A 16,729-nucleotide genomic window follows, 5' to 3' on the forward strand; every position below is an offset into this window, starting at 1 on the left:
AATTGAAAAATGATGATAATAACCTACGATTTACTGAAAATGGTATCGTGGTTACGTGATGCCGGTGAATGGCAGCTTGTCGGTGCGTCGGTGTAGCGCATACGTCTCTTCGGGGTCGGCATGCCTTTGGCGCCTTTGTTCTTTTTGGTGTCGATGTTGAGTGATTTTGTTGTCTTTCTTCTTTTGTTGATGGCGTCGTCGTCGTAAAGTCCTCCGGTTTTTTTGTATTTTTTCTCATGTGTGTGCGTTTATGCGTATGTGTGTGTGTATAGGTGTGTGAGTATGTAGGTGTAATAGTGTGTGATTATATGTATATGTGTGTGTGCGTATGCGTGCGTGGGAATGGGAGGCGGGTATTGTACATATATATATATATATATATATATATATATATATATATATATATATATATATATATATATATATATATATATATATATATATATATATATATATATATATAGTTTTCTTTTACTGTTTTTGGCGGTGTTGTGGGCAACGCAAAGATGGAGGGGAGAGAGGCGGTGAGTGTGGAGGGGTGTGTGTGTGCTAGTGTGTGTGTGTGTGCGTGTCCGTGTGTGCACATGCGCGTGCGCCTTCACTGGCTGCGGAGGGGAGAGCACGACAGAGAGTGGGGGGCCGCCTCTGCGGCACGCGTGCACAGAGCGCGAGGGAGAGAGGGGGTGAGTGTGGAGAGGGGGGAGGGGTATGAGAGGATGGGGGAGGGGGGGTGGAGTGTGATGTGTGTGGTGTTCACAGCGCCCGCGAGGGCCAGGGAGAGAGAGCATGATAGAGAGCGGGGCTGTCGGGGGGGGGGAGAATATGTTAAGAGGGAGGGTGTGAGGTCCCCCCTAGGGCGGGTTCCCACCATGGGAGTAAGAGAGAGGGAGAGAAAGAGTGAGGTGGTGAGGGGATAAGGGTGGGAGGGTAGAGAATAGAGAGAGAGAGAGTGAGTGGATAGAGAGAGAGGGGGGGAGGGAATCCTCTAAGGCCTGCGGGACCGCTTCCAAGAGAGAGAGAGAGAGCTAGAGTCAGAGATGATAGGGGAGAGGGGTGTTAGGCCAGTGGTCCGCCAGGAAGAAAACAGAGGGGGGGGGGGGGGGGGGGGGGGGGGGTAGTAAGGCCAGTGGAATGTGGACGAGGGAAAAAATTGGGGATAGGCGGCCCGTTGGAGGGTGTGGACGAGCAAAGGTAGAGAGAGAAAGAATATTTGGAAGAGAGAGAGGGAGAATATACAATAGCTGTGGCGGCCTGCCGGAGGGTGTGACAGAGGCATAGGTGTCTCATGCGCCCACCGGGCTGGGTGATGCAGTGGCAGAGTAGGAGAGAGAGAGAGAATATTGGTGGAGCCTAGCAGTAGGAGAGAGAGCGAGTCTATCTTCTGGCGATAATGGAGGGGTGTGGCCAAACTGGGGGCGCCCTGCTAGTGGTTAAGCCTGGGGGGGGGGGGGGGGGGATGGTAAAGAGCTTTTTTTTTGTTTTTTGTTTTTTCCCCTTCTTTGGTAATATGGCCTTCCTTCCTTAGGGTGTGGTTCTCACGGTCGCGGTTTCGAAAATCGGCCGTCACCACTATCTCAGAACGTTTTAGAGATACAAAATGCAAACAAGATGTAGTCTTCGGAGACAACCAAGAATGAAGACCAAAAATGGTGACCCGCAGATGACAGCATAGAACATCAGAAGAGCTTGAAGCATATCAGGCAATAGAAAGTGCAACTCAAACAGAGAAAAGGGCAACCACGATAGCTATTGAGCAGAGAATTCCACCAAGACAAGAAGTAAAGAAGTTTAAAATTGCAGACGACCAAGAAGCTATAGGAAGTCCATAAATCCAAACATTACCAGTCAAATCTACCAATGTAAGTCAGATTGGAAAACATTGTCTCAAGCCACCCTCCATAGAGACACAGTTAGATCAAGATGATACCATGGAAAATGCAGGACATAGATCTTCAGTAGAACCAACAATGAGAATAACTATAGTCCTCAATAATACAATTGGAGAGAGTGTCAGATGCAATGCTCTACTGGATAAAGAAGCAAAGTACAATATGGTTGTAGACAACATTTAGAGCATTCTAAAGATTACTCCAGGCAAGCCAAATAATAGAGAAATCATGGGTAAGGCTACAGTCAAGAAGAATTGTTTGCTACTCTTATCATCCAATAGCATGAAGAGCAAGTAAAGTTTTAGGTGAATCCTTCAAAGGAAATGCTTACAGATGTCATCCTTGGACATTAGTGGTTAGACCAACATAAGGCCTACAAAGAATATACAATGCTAATACTCTCTTTTCCAAGAGGTAGCCATGAACATTTACAGGTACCTGTAATGTTAGATTCAGAGTTGTAGAAGTCATAAGGATCACAGGCAAATCTTGTAGATAAAGGTAAAGCCAAATTGGACCTTCCACTGATTAGCACAGAAGGTGTGACAACATATGCCTCCACATCAAAGAACCCTCATGGATCACCTTCTTCAAGCAAGTCAGGCTTTCAAAACTTCAAGTCAATTGCTGACCCAACTGAAACCTCCCCGGGGGATTCACCATGGAAAACTTACCGCACCACTTAAGTGAAGGGGAGGGGTTTTTTTTTACAAGTTACATAAGCGTATAAGTTAGGGGTAGGCCCCCAATAATTTATATCCCAAGCTTAAATGAGGGAGGGGGATACATATTTATGGGGGAAGGGGGGGGGGGGGGGGGGGGGGGGGGGGGGGGACCTGACCTCGGTTGATTACTTGTAACGATTGGTCACCAATATGCACTAGAACATGGATGAATTTAGGGAATTTTTTTTTATAAGCTCACACATCAAATTTTGCATCAAGCTGGTCATAGAGATAAGGGCTGATTTGAAGAAGTTCAAGGGTTAATTTACACCAGCTTTGGATAGGTCAAAATTGGACGAGTAGCCAGAGTACAAGCTGATCGAGCACATAGTTTGAAAGTCAAACTAAGGCACATTGAGGATACCTCTAGTTATCAATAGAAGTGGTTCCTTAGTACGTTGCCAGTCACTATGCTACACACTCTTTGACTAGTTTTACTCAGTTAGATCATTTCAAACCTAAATTTTAGATGTAAGATAGGGGTATGATAGTTTTCTTCATTGATTTTCGAATAAGCGTAGAAAGGGGGGTCATATTCCCTAATGTGAGTCGTATAAAGGGGTTTTATCAAAGTTGTCCGCTCGCAGGTGGAATCCCGTTTTGTATATAAAGTGAATCCCCCGGGGAAACCTCTAGGAAGACACCCAAAAAAGCAAAGATATTTAAGCCAAAGTACTCAAGAAATTAAGCAAAAGATAGTCAAGCAAGTGTTTGTTTCGAGCAGTTTAATCAAATTCAACGATCTGGTTTGGATTAAGGACGGGAAATCAACACAGAAAGACAAACACATGGGATGGATAGCATCACAATGGAGCTTAAAAGAACAGGAGTACTATGGAGGTAACAGACAGATATGGGTACCAAAATCGTAGGTTAGAGAATATGAAGTGAAATCAAGATCCTCCCAAGAAAGAAGGCCCACAAGGTATCAACCTCGACAATATTCTAGGATAATCAGGAAGCATGTATACAACAGAAAAACATCAAAAGATGCTAAAGTCTACCACAACTCTGATCAAGAGGATATAGAATAGAGACGAAGCTCAAAGAATCTTCCTCTTAGACAAGGATCCTACACAAGTTATACAAAGACTTGGCCACTAGTCAATCACAAGACAATTGCAACTACACCAGACCTGCATGAAGATCTCAAGAACTCAACGAGACCTAGAGTGAAGCAAAGTCAACAAAGGAGATACAAAGGTCATCAAGAGATTTGGATTCCTAAGTCTTCCAATGCTCCGACTCAAAAAGCAAATGCCGACAGCCAACAAAGTCCTACAACAATATCAAAGACTCCTTACAACAATCCCAATTGGAGAATCACATGAATAATGGAGTCTTCACACTCAAAGAAGGACAACCTAACCAACAAAGCTTTTGATTCAAAGATGATTAAACAGGTATGGCAAAAGAAACCTTCAATGCCAACTTGATCTGTCACTAATCCTGAAGAAATGTTTGTAGTAAGCACAAGAATGTAAAAATTCAAGTCTCCAGGGTGCAAAAAACACTCTTTGGCATAGTCAGAGTCACAGGCTGCTGAGCCATAAAATGAGCAAAGCATTAGTCCCAAAGTTTCATGTCTTAATAAACTCTGTGCTAAGAATCGTAGTTATTAGGATTACGCTCAAGCTAGAAGAGTTGAGCATATCTAAGTTGTGTTGCTCATACTGGATGAGATGAGCATAAGAGTCAAAGTCTATCAACTTACAACTGGTGGAGTGTTGTAGAGTCCAACACTCATGCACAGTGCACAGTAAGATAAGAGCACATATCCTCGACAACAAAAACCATTCTTAAAGGGGTGCCAGCTTGCAAGCCATGCCATATGGTTTTATAGCTATACCATCTTTTTGAAGAACCACTCAAAATATTTCTTGCACAACATATTGTTTTCCATGCATTTCTATGTATGCGTATGTAGGAAGTCCCACCATTCAACAATATGCATTAGACACTCTTTTTTGTTTCCACCTATGCACCTTGAGTGGACTACAATAGGCAAACCAATGTTCCATCATGCTACCTTCATATATTTGTTGCCCTATTATTTGAATATCTATCAGCAAATAATCCCTTTAATACTTTATTAATATTTCCCATGCTAATAAGTATTCCAATAATGCGCGTATCTCAAAGGTATTTTTTTTCCACTGGGTTTTTTCTTTTTGGCATCCAGGTGATAAACCGAATTTAGATCCTCATCATTCTACTTCTCTTGTCCATACTCTTAAGAAGTAAACAAAGCCTCATCATTATGCTATTACAACAGACAAATTCAACATGATCTCTCACATTGCACATATTTGGACCAATCAAGATGCCGCAGTAAATTGAACCTCATAAACAAATTCAACGACAAATGAAGACGATCAGCCCATCAACAACCAATCAAAAACCTTCCACAGCCTCCACGAACACTTTTCAACAATGCCCGAGGACGGGCACTAAAATCGGAAGGGGAAAATGTTAACTGAGTCGATGTCAGCTATCAGAAGATGCTAAAGGCCCCAACCTTACGAATGCATATCGAAGATCAACATGAAGAAGCAATAAAAATTATAGTTACACATTTTTCACATTTTTTCAAAATGGTCATGTATTATAAATTCCCGATTTATTTCAAGCCATTGTAATATTTTTAATGTGTCACAGTCTCAATGGGAGTTCCAAGCTGTAAAGAGAAGGTTAGTTAGTGTGCTTAGGTTGCAGATTTAGTAACTAGTGAAGCCCTAAAGGCCTTGGGCACCCAAACATTGCATATTTTACCCCTAGGTATATAAGGCAGTGTGTAAAAGAAATTAGGTCCTCAAGCTCATTTGTTGAGACCACTCTTTGATGAGAGCTCATGAGGTGCATGTGTCTATGGAGTCCTTGATCTTCTCCTTGCTCATGTGACTTGATTACACTAATAATTGCTTAATTCTCTTTCACCATGTCTCTCTCATACTATTTAAGATTACCTACGATGCTTTGATTAGCTAGATCATAAATAATTAGTGGTTAATCCCTCTCTAATCTTGTGTGATTTTCCTCTTTTGCTTGTGTGTGCATGCAGGTTTGATTAGAGTGTGGTGCTCAATAGATCTATGTGTGTGTGCTTGTGATTAGTGTGTTGCATGATAGGATTAGTGATGTGTGCATCTTGCAATCGTTAGTGTATGTGATTGGGTTGATTTGAGGTGAAGGAAAGTGGATGTGGAGATTGCCAATCACTGTGGCTTAGCTTCTCCATAGGACAAGAAGCTCACCTCATTATGTCACCATCCATGTTGCCATGATTAGCTTACTAATCGTGTGAGTGTTTCCATGCCCTAGCTGGGTAGCTCATCTCTCGGGATTAATAATGTTGGTCATTGGAGCTATGCTACAATGGTACACCCAACATCATGGACTTTATTTTGCTTGATTGGATGAGGGTTAGTCAATGCAATTAGGGATACCTCTTTACCTTCCTTTAAGTAATGTATCCTAGCCTTGTAGTTGTTCCATAAAAATACAAAAGCCTTGTAGTAAGCACACCAAACACATACATCAATCTGATGCTCTTTGGATTCACATCTTATGTGCTAGGTCTCTACTTTTCCAATTGAAGGTCTAGTAACTGTTCCTTGAAGTACTTCCTTGAACTAGTGTATCATGATCATGTAATTGTTTGATAAATGAACAAAAGCCTTGTGCTGTGTACAGCAGACACATTCGTCAATTTGATACTCTTTGGATTTGAATCTTATGCCCTAGGTCTCTATTTTTCCAATCGAAGGTTTGGTCAGTGATCTCAGAGATATATTTTAACGTTTTTTTATTTTCCTTGACCATAGTCCTCCCTTAGCTTCTTGCTCTTGAGACTTGAACCTAATTAGGAACCAGGTTCTCATTTGTTTCTCTCAGGGTGTCTCATCTAGCTGTCTAGTGAAACCTTCAATATTTTCTACATAGCTCCTCACTAAGAGTTTACCCTACTAAATCTAATCTAACCTAATCTAATCTAATCTAACTCAAAAAGGAAATCTTCATCATCTGAGTTCTCACCATATTCTAAGATAAAGGCTTTCTTCAATCTACTCTATGTTGAGAGAGAAAGAGAGAGCACAGAAATAGAACCCCAAAGTGTGTCTACTAATCACACGAGATGTGTTTATATAGAGGGGACCAGGGTGCTATATATAGAGATACTATATATAGCTCAACACCCCCACTCAAATGAAGGTCCGTAATTGTGGATGAAAAAACTCTTGGGGTTTCAAGGGAAAAACCCACAGCTTTATATATACCCACCGTTTTATTAAAATGTTTTAAATATATATTTACAATGTTCAAAGGAGCTACATCACTCCTGTTTTACAATGTGCCCTTTCAATTAGGGTCTTTAACAACCCTATATATATACAATTAAATTGATACAAAATCTTCAATATCTTTGAATATCTTCAATATGTTTGAGCCTCTTCAATATCTTTGAGCCCATGTACACACTGCTTGATGTGCCTGTTATCCTGTAAACAACATCAACTCAAGAAACATATCGAGACGTGAAGGTTAGAAATAAACACATCACATTATCCTTAGAGACGGTTCGCGACACCGCTCTAGAGACGACATAGAAACAAATATAATGCCGATGCAATCACATGTGTAGATGACATGGAAACAAACGTACGTAACATCAATGTAATCACATATGCACAAATATATACAAAGTTGAGATGTAATAAACATATTGGGACTCCCAAGATCTCAGCAGCTGGCAGTTGTCATCATCATGGCTTTACGTACCATGGCATCATGGTATTTACCATGCCATGGCATAAGAGACGCTTAAAAAAGCTTTAAAATAGCAATCATCATGGTTTTACGTACCATGGCATCAGAGAAGTTTTGTTCATATAAAAATAGTAATCATCATCATGGCTTTACGTACCATGGAATTAGAGACGCTTAGAAAAACTTTGAGATGGAAATAATCATCATGGATTTATGTACCATGGCATCAAAGACACTTTCTTCAAATAAAAACTATAAAATCGTAATTGCCATCATGGCTTTATGTACCATGGAAACATGGACGCTAGTTTTGTGCAAAATCTGCAAAGCCTCAAGACAATGATTAGTCAATAGATAACTGCTTTGTAAAATCACGTAAAATATTTTATGAAAATTTGTGACGAGATTAGTAGCATGTATTAAGAACCAAAGCCATGATCAATGGAGAAAATAAAAATAAAACAAATAATATCACCTTGAACCATGGATGAAGATAATCATGTAACTTCACCCGTGACATCATAGGGATCGATTTAGTGAACCTTCTCGTTTCTACGTCAATGATGCACATGAAGATTGTGGACAACATCTCACGCTATACTAGGTTATGTGATTGAAGACAAAAGGCTTTGAAGATATAATTTGAACGTGTTTCCATATATAGCATCTCTATATATAGCTCAACACTCTAAGCTCTCAACCTACACATTAGATAATGGTTATACCACTTCCTAGCTACATCCTTCAGCATCTGAGTGAAGTATTTTACCTAATCATCCTCGTCAATGTCCTTGAGGTCAAAATGTTGTTCAAAGTCTTTGCTATGAGAAGTTGGTTTATCCCTCTTGCTGTCTTTAAATGTTTGAAATGCAATTTTCAGTTTGTTGGCCTTTTCACGGTGTCTGGGTTTATCATGGTGATCAGTTCATCTTCTTTGATGTACGTATTTGTCATGGTGATCATTTTCTTCCTCCCAACATTAGGGTTTGACATGGTAATTATCATCTCTCTTGGTTATTATTTCAAGGTCCTTTCCTCGATGAGGTTTTGTCATCAATTCACAGTGTTTGTGCCTATGTTTTCTTGATTTATCAATATTAGTAATGAACTTATCTTTCACTTTCTTAAAACAATGTTGAGAACTATGTGAATGAGAGCGTCTCTCAGCCCTATCTAAATTCCCTCTCCTTGAATGATCGGACTATATCTAGAAGCTCGATAGGCACCAACGTTTCTAATGCCTAGTTCTACTTTTGTGTCCTCACCTAAAGAAGTGGCTGAAGATCATAAGACTCCTATTGTGATCCTTCAACAACAATACCGATATGATCTTGGTCCTTAGCAACCATTCTGGTGGCTCTGCTACCTCCTATTTAGCATCCAGAAGGCATTGTGAGTAGTTGATTACTTTTGAGTCCTAACTTGGGAGATCGGTTCTTGTCAAGGGCATTAGCTTACCACCGTGATTGCCAAAATGGAATGATCAAGGGGCTTGAAAACTATTTCAAAGTTAGACTCAAAGAAACTAAATAGTTCATACTTGAATGCCAGATGAGTTGATCAGGTTCAAATATTATAGTCAGATCATCAGATGGCATAGAGTTCAGAGAAAGCAGACTTCAAATGGAAGATCCACACTAGACTAGCACCTGACTTCAGAGAATGACTGAATTGAAATGAACAAACAAGCTCAAAGTATGGGACATTACATGAGACAACTCAAAATGTGGTTCAGATTTAGATTATAGAATATAGTTTAGAGTACAACTGGCTCAACTTTAGATTCAGATTGAGAGACATGGTTATAAGACTCTAGATTGACAGATTGAGGTATGCAAATGATACAAAAGACTAGATCATCAACTCTCTTGAATGATAGAGTGAAAGTATCAAGAGTTGGAAGAGTCCATATGACTCTAATGAGATTAATAGGTCCTATTTATAAGTGTCGGCATTGGGTTCTAACTGCTTGGTATAGTCATAAAGTATGGAATTGCTCTACTTTACCTCCTTGTGGCATTTGTCAATGGTAGTAACTCTGAAAAGCCTCAACCTGTAGGCTTCATAGAGAACTTGTGGAGGCATCTGTCTAAAGAGTCTGGTCCCACGATGTTCACTAAGTAAAATTTTCTTATATCACGTGCATTCACCAAAATGGAATTTAATTACCCCTTATGCCCCTCTTGTACACATGAATCTGTAAATTCACAAGACATTAAAATCCCTTATGTTGAGCGCATGTGCTATGTTACATATACTTTAGTGAACTCCCCAGGAGTTTGGTCCTAGAGGTTTTGAAGGCTTATGTCTCAAGAATGAAAATATCAACGTTTTCTCCTACGTAATTTTGAATATTTAAAATATAAATTCTAGATACTAAAGCCCTTCTACTTGTCACCTTGAGTCCTCAATGGGAAGGGTAAGCAATGTGTCACTTTTTAAAACTCACAAATAAATCAAAAACATATTTTTCTTTGTATACAACAATATGCTTGAAATATCAAATACGTAGAAATTTCTATTATTTTACATACTCTAAAGTGATTTTTTTTGCACATGAAACTTTCAATTTTCTATAGCACAATTGTGAAAAAGTCACGTTTAATTTCCTACCAGGTCACTGCATTTTTTCTTGAGCATATATAGTTGATTTCTTCAAAGCATTAATTGTAGTTTTACGAGGGTCAACTTGATGAGTATAGTTCTTCATCATGGTAGATTCCAAAATGCAAGGTTATATTTTGAAAGACCCCCTAGCTAACATATTTAAGCATATCAAGAGTGTTTTCTTAGATATACCGTCTAATGCAAGTAGCATTAAAGTGTCTTGTTTTGGTACCAGACTAGTGTTAAGAAATCATAAACTAGCTCATCCTACACCCTAAAATAATCTTAGCCATTTACCATAAAATAATCCTAAGAGAATTCTATGTTAAATCTAAAAAATCCTGAACTAAACCAACCCTAAACCTTGATTAGCCCTAGATTACCCCTACGGTAACTAACTATATCATGAAACATAAACTAGATTGAGTACTGCAATAAAAAAATTAGCTCAATTTAACATGAATTCTTGACTAAGAAAACATGAATGTGTATGTAGATCTACTTCAATGTATGTGTGTGTGTGTGTGTGTGTGTGTGTAGAGAGAGTAAATAGAGAAAAGGTCAAGCAAGCATAAACAGGACAAGTAAAGGGAAAACTCCCTTGCTTAGCCAGGGATGTAAATATGAATGCATATCTTGTACACAAGCTTTCAAGTCTCTTTACACATGAAAGATGTTTCGTGTTCTCCTCATCTAACTTCTATTAGACCATCCAATAGAATTTCATTTCATTTATGCTATGATTTCTTTTTGTGTGTTGTACTAATGTGCCTTACTTTAAAAGTTATGTTCAAAACTTCCTAATAGGCACATAGTTTACTTATATTTGATTTGCAATACCAATGTTCTTCTTTGTAAAATGGATATTTTGTATAGGATGTAATGTCCTAAGTCTAAAGAGACACCACTAGTGAAGGTACACAAGAAGATTTAGAAATTTTCTCATGTAGGAAAACAGAGTCTTTTTTAGTGTTTTTCGTACAATGCATAACATCATGAGCCTCTGCTCGAGAGGCACCGCATACCTAGCTAGGTATGCGGTGCCTCCCTCACAGAAGCTCATGATGTTCAGGTAAGTCACAATGTGGGAATTATTGTGAGAATTTGTCCAAAACTTCTTGTGATAGTATCATTGCTATGGAAGTAGTCACAACAAAATAAGTGCCAGTAAGGTAGGCCTCTTCTCTAACATTGGGGAAGGAGAAAATCTGTAGAGAAAGAACGTATTGAAGGATATTAGCTGTAGTCTGCCATTTGCAAAAAGATAGAAAAACGTGTGATGAATAAGAAGTATAGTACTGCGATCAAAGTATCTTGGGATTAGCGACATTAATTGTACAATTGGAGAAATATTTACAAAATTTCTCATATTCGCCATATGCCCCATCAACAACAGCTGCAATGTTGTCAGAGTCATAATGATTAGTGGTCGGTATCGGTGAATGATAGAAATCTGCGGTGGGCAATTACAACACTAATTAAGGCAGCATGTACTTGGAGGACAGCCGAGAGGTGATCTGCTGGAGAAGAACACAAGCAAGCTTGATGAAGTTGCTATTTGTGATCATAAGCTCTAGATCTGTGTAACTTGGTGATTTTGTGGGGTAGTCATTAATAAGCTGAGGCTCATAAGCAGCATCAACTAATTGAGCGCCTGATGTTGCAAATGATATAAGTGATGGGTGAGGCGATCTCGTCGATCCACTATTGCAAGATGGGGAGTTCATGAGAGAGTTAACTGCAAGATCAGAAAATTAGGAGAATTTTGTGAGCTATAATTATATGAAGGACATTGTGACTTACCTGAACATCATGAGCTTCTGTGAGGGAGGCACCGCATACCTACCTAGGTATGATTGGGGGCAGGAGACCGCCGGCCCGGTGGGGGGGGCCGGGGTCCCCTACCCCCAATCGTACCTAGCTAGGTATGCGGTGCCTCTCGACCAGAAGCTCATGATGTTATGCATTGCACGAAAAACACTGAAAAAGACTCTGTTTTCCTACATGAGCAAATTTCTAAATGTTCGTGTGAAATAGGACTATGCAAAGGTTGTGATCACTAGACAAGCTACCTCTAAATAAGAGCAAAGATTATGTGTATACGTTATACATGGAAGGTGCTAAGCAGAGATTATCAGACACCTGATCAGCCTATGACTTAATTATACTTAACACATCGACTTATTTCGTCCTATTACACATTCCAAGGGCTAATTATATTGTGTCGTGCTGTTAATTGTATGTACCTGCACTAGGAAAGTCGTAGCTATGGCTGCTATTGAAATATGCAGAAGATGTTGAGGCCTCGTTCTCATGCGTGGGATTTGTAGTTGCAGGAGACGGAAACCTCGAGGGCGCATGCAAGAGGCCCGTGTGCTGATGCACCATCTCCCTGAAGGTGAACCTGTCGGCGGACAACTCTTTGATTGGCACTTTGGGCTTCGCCCTCGACTTGCGCCGTCTCACTTTCGTATGAGTAGTACTAGTACTGTTGCTGCCCGCCCTTCCCGCAGCTTCTGCAGAGCTAAGTATTGTCTCCTGCAGCTGCAGAGGGTTTTTGCCGGGTAGCGAGCAAGAATCAGCTATATTAAGCTCGCAATAGCTAGCAGTGGAGCTAGCTGCAGAAAGCTTTCTCTTCCCCATGGTCTTCTCCACAAGCTACTGATCTGCAAGGCCCTCATTACAATCAGCCTCCCAGATCATCGCTCAGGTGGCAATTAGCTGGGATATCTAATTAAATATATGAAGAAAAATAACAACGAGAGAGAGAGAGAGAGAGAGAGAGAGAGAGAGAGAGAGAGAGAGTCACAATTTCAAACGGCGTAACATCCATCCTGCGTCATGCCTGGCACCTTCGATATGGACCCCTGCCTTTGAAAAAAAAAATCATGAGTGGGAATGACTATTCCTTGCATTTCTGCCTAAAGCAAAAGATAATGACAGGAAGAGCAATAATATGTACCCACTTGCTAATTGTGTACCCAACAATTGGCCAACCATGTTTTGCAAAAAATCCTTAACCCTTCCCTATAGTCAAAAAGTCCCTATATTTGAAGTCTTCACAATCAATAGTCAAGATTCCACCTTCCCTTTAGACATTTTGCTAACTGATCATTTGATACTGTCCAGTGTCCACCACATAGACGCATGACACTGTTTTTATGGAAAATTGGATGCCAACAGCCCTCTAAATTGCAAGTCACTTCAAGAAGACAACCATATACAGACACGAAAAGATCAAAAGGGAATCATGGGTGTCACATATAGAATGATGGGTGTCACTATATGTGGTAGGAAGTGGGAAGGAATGATACTCTTTAAACTACACCTTCCAGATTAATGGCATATATGATGGCATAGAGAGCTACAACGGTGCAAATATTGGGCTAAAAATGGTGCTTTTTGAAGCAAATATTCAAGTTCATTGAGTTGATCGTATTGATCCCTTATCGGATGTCATTTATGATTAGGGATTCATAGGTTTGTTGTTGTTGCATTTCTTCCGCTAATGAAACTCATATCTTGCAAACAACCCCCCCCCCCGCCCCCCCCCCCTCCCTCCCTCCCTCCCCTACACACTTGTCCTAGGTAATTACTTTCCATCCCCACAATCCTCTCCTTTATCAAAAATTAAAAAAATTTAATATATCCAAAATGAAGTGAAGTTTTATGAAAAGAGCCAAAAACTCTACAATATGTCAATTGGTGTGGATGGAAGCAACAACAAATATACGTGTACATCCATATAATTGCACCACATACTTGGTAAAGCTTTAAGGGGTCATCCAAGAAGTTCTTGATACATTCCTCTTCTTCCTTGATCTACTTCTTGTGGGAAATTTAAAGGTGAGATTCACTATGTGTGTGTGTGTGTGTACATATGTGTTGAAAGGATATGTGATTGTGTGCTTGTGAGCATATTAGTGATGGTCCTTCTTTAATATATATTTCTATAACCGTGTGCTAATTTTCAGCACTAAAAGATTTTGTGTGGGTAGTATTGCCCAATTGGCTAATTATGCCCAAGCAAACTCATAAACCTTCCATAAAGTCAGAAACCCTCTAAATTAGAACTTTTCATAGTTAATTGTTTGTAGATAGTGGTATCAACCTATTTAGAGAGATGCCTCAAACTCATCCACGCGGGACCAGACTCCCGAGGAGTTCACTAAAGTATATGTAACATAGTACGTGCATTCAACAGAAGGAATTATGATTTCTTGTTAATATACAGATTCGTGTGTGCAAGAGGGGTATAGGGGTAATCAAATTCCATTTTGGTGAACACATGTGATATAAGAAAATTTTACTTAGTGAATGCCCCAGGACCGTACTCTTTAGAGAGATGCCTCCACAAGTTCTCTCTAAAGCCTACAGGCTAAGGCTTTCCAAAGTTACCACCATTGCAAAATGCCACATGGAGGTGCAATAGAGCAGTTCCATACTTTATGACTATGCCAAGCAGTTAGAACCCATCACCAACACTTATGAATAGGACCCGTTAATCTCATTATAGTCATATTGGACTCTTGTAACTCTTCATATTTTCACTCTATCATTTAGGAGAGCTGAGGATCTAGTCTTTTCTATCATTTGCGCCTCTCAATCAGTCATTCTAGAGTCTTATAGCCTTGTATCTAAATATGAATCTGAAGTTGAGCCAGTTGTACTCTAAACTATGTTCTATAATCTAACTCTGAACCACATTCTGAGTTGTCTCAGTTAATGTCTCATACTTTGAACTTGTTTGCTCATTTCAGTTCAGGAATTTTCTGAAGTCAAGTGCTAGTCTAGTTTGAATCTTTCATTTGAAGTCTGCTTTGTCTGAACTTTATGCCATCTAATGATCTGACTATGGTATTTGAACCAGATCAACTCATATGGCATTCAAGTATGAACTAGTTAGTTTCTTTAAGTCTTAACTCTAGAATAGCTGTCAAGTCCCTAGATCATTCCATTTTAGCAGTCACGGTGGTGAGCTAATGCTCTTGACAAGAATCAATCTCCCAATCTAGGACTAAAAAGTAATCAACAACACAAAATGCCTAATCGATGCTGAATAAGAGGTAGGAGATCCACCAGAATGGTTGCTGAGGACCAGGATCATAATAGTATTGTTGTTGAAGGATCACCATAGAAGTCTCATGATCTTCAGCCACATCTTTAGGCAAGGAGACAAAAGTAGAACTAGGAATTCGAAATTTTGATACCCATCGAGATTATAAAATAGTCAGGTCATTCAAGGAGAGGGCATTTAGAGAGGGTTGAGAGATGCTCTCATTCACATAGTTAACATGTGAAAGCTAACATCAATAGTGATGTTGATGAATCAAGAAAACATAGGCACAAACACTATGAATTGATGACAAAAACTCATTGAGGAAAAGATCTTGAAACAATAACCGAGAGAGATGATAATTACCATGTCAAACCCCAATGCTGGGAGTAAGAAAATGATCACTATGAAAAATACATACATCGAATAAGATACACAACTAATCATTGTGATAAACCCAGACACCCTGAAAAGGCCAATAAACTAAAAATTGCATTTTGAACATTAAAAGATAGCAAGAGGTATAAACCAAATGCTCCTAGCTAAGAGTTTGAACAACATTTTGACCTCAAGGACATTGACAAGGATGTTTAGGTAGAATACTTTCCTCACATGTTGAAGGATGTAGCTAGGAAGTGGTATAACCATTATCTAGCATGTAGGTTGAGAGCTTAGAGTAGATTGAAGAAAGACTTTAGGGCGTAGAATATGGTGAGAACTGCAATGATGAAGATTTCTTTTATGAGTTAGATAAGATTTAGTAGGGTAAACTCATAGTGAGGATCTATGTAGAAAAGATTAAAGGTTTCACTAGACAGTTACAGGAGCCGCCCTCAAAGAAACAAATGAGAGCCTCGTTTCTAAGTGGGTTCAAGAGCAAGAAGCTAAGGGAGGACAATGGTCAAGGAAAAAAATTGTTAAAATAGATAGCTGAGATCATAGATCAAACATTCGCTCCCCACCTCCCTGCTACCTATCCCTCCCTGCTACGTATCCGTTGTCCCCTGCCCTGCCCCCCTGCCCACCCGCCTATCCACCTACCCTGCCGTTGCCTTGCCTGCCCTGCCCGCTGCCCTGCTTACCCCATTGCCCTGCCCGCTGCCCTGCCTGCCCATTGTCCTCCCCGCCTGCCTGCCCGCTTCCTCGCCCGCATGCACATTGCCCGTGGACCTCCTCCTCGCCCACTTCAGTCCTGCTTGACTGCTCTCGATAGCACTTGCGACGTGCTCGGTCCCGCCGGAGGTCTCCGTTCGCCAACACCTTTTCGCCCTTTCTTCACAATAGCAGACACAGATGGAGGCTCAAGCTCCACCATAGAGGGACTCCAATGAAGTCTCCTCGCCCGACCCCGCAGAGCCCACCATTCAACTTGCTCTCTCACCGATAGAGCAAGCGAGACTAGCAACAGAGGTGGAACGCTGGAAAGGGGGAAGTGAGAAAACCACCAGTACACTTGGTGAATGCCTCTCTATAGCCCAGTGATTTGACAGCACCCCTATCCCCTATTGAACACACACCTTGAATCACAACCTAGCAACGATTATTGTCAAAGCCCATGCCCGACCAACCCTTAACTGTATATGATCCACAACCAAGCATATCAACATGACTTTACTTTTTTTGACCGTTGAGAAGACTCTCCCTCAAAGATATGCATTCCCAAACAAATCTACCCACATCCCCTT

General features: G+C 40.3%; 1 protein-coding gene across 1 annotated transcript; it reads right to left on the bottom strand.

Annotated features, from left to right (window-relative positions):
- Nucleotides 1-11,284: 11,284 nt before the first annotated feature.
- On the bottom strand, nucleotides 11,285-12,718 carry LOC147452947 (uncharacterized). Its single transcript, XM_086519046.1, has 2 exons — nucleotides 12,235-12,718; nucleotides 11,285-11,726 (listed from the first exon to the last, which is right to left on the bottom strand). Exons 1-2 carry the CDS (start codon nucleotides 12,629-12,631, stop codon nucleotides 11,467-11,469), a joined length of 657 nt encoding a protein of 218 aa, XP_086375172.1. The 5' UTR covers nucleotides 12,632-12,718; the 3' UTR covers nucleotides 11,285-11,466.
- Between the last annotated feature and the right edge of the window lie 4,011 nt (nucleotides 12,719-16,729).

The sequence above is a fragment of the Adiantum capillus-veneris genome, chromosome 8 (genome assembly GCF_014529385.1).
Source record: "Adiantum capillus-veneris isolate H3 chromosome 8, ASM1452938v2, whole genome shotgun sequence".
In the NCBI taxonomy this organism is placed as follows: domain Eukaryota; kingdom Viridiplantae; phylum Streptophyta; class Polypodiopsida; order Polypodiales; family Pteridaceae; genus Adiantum; species Adiantum capillus-veneris.

Coding starts and splice junctions, on each gene's coding strand:
- LOC147452947 (XM_086519046.1), bottom strand. CDS start 12,631: ATGGGGAAGAGAAAGCTTTCTGCAGCTAGCTCCACTGCTAGCTATTGC. Junction 11,727..12,234: donor CTACGACTTTCCTAGTGCAG/GTACATACAATT, acceptor CTGATCTTGCAG/TTAACTCTCTCATGAACTCC.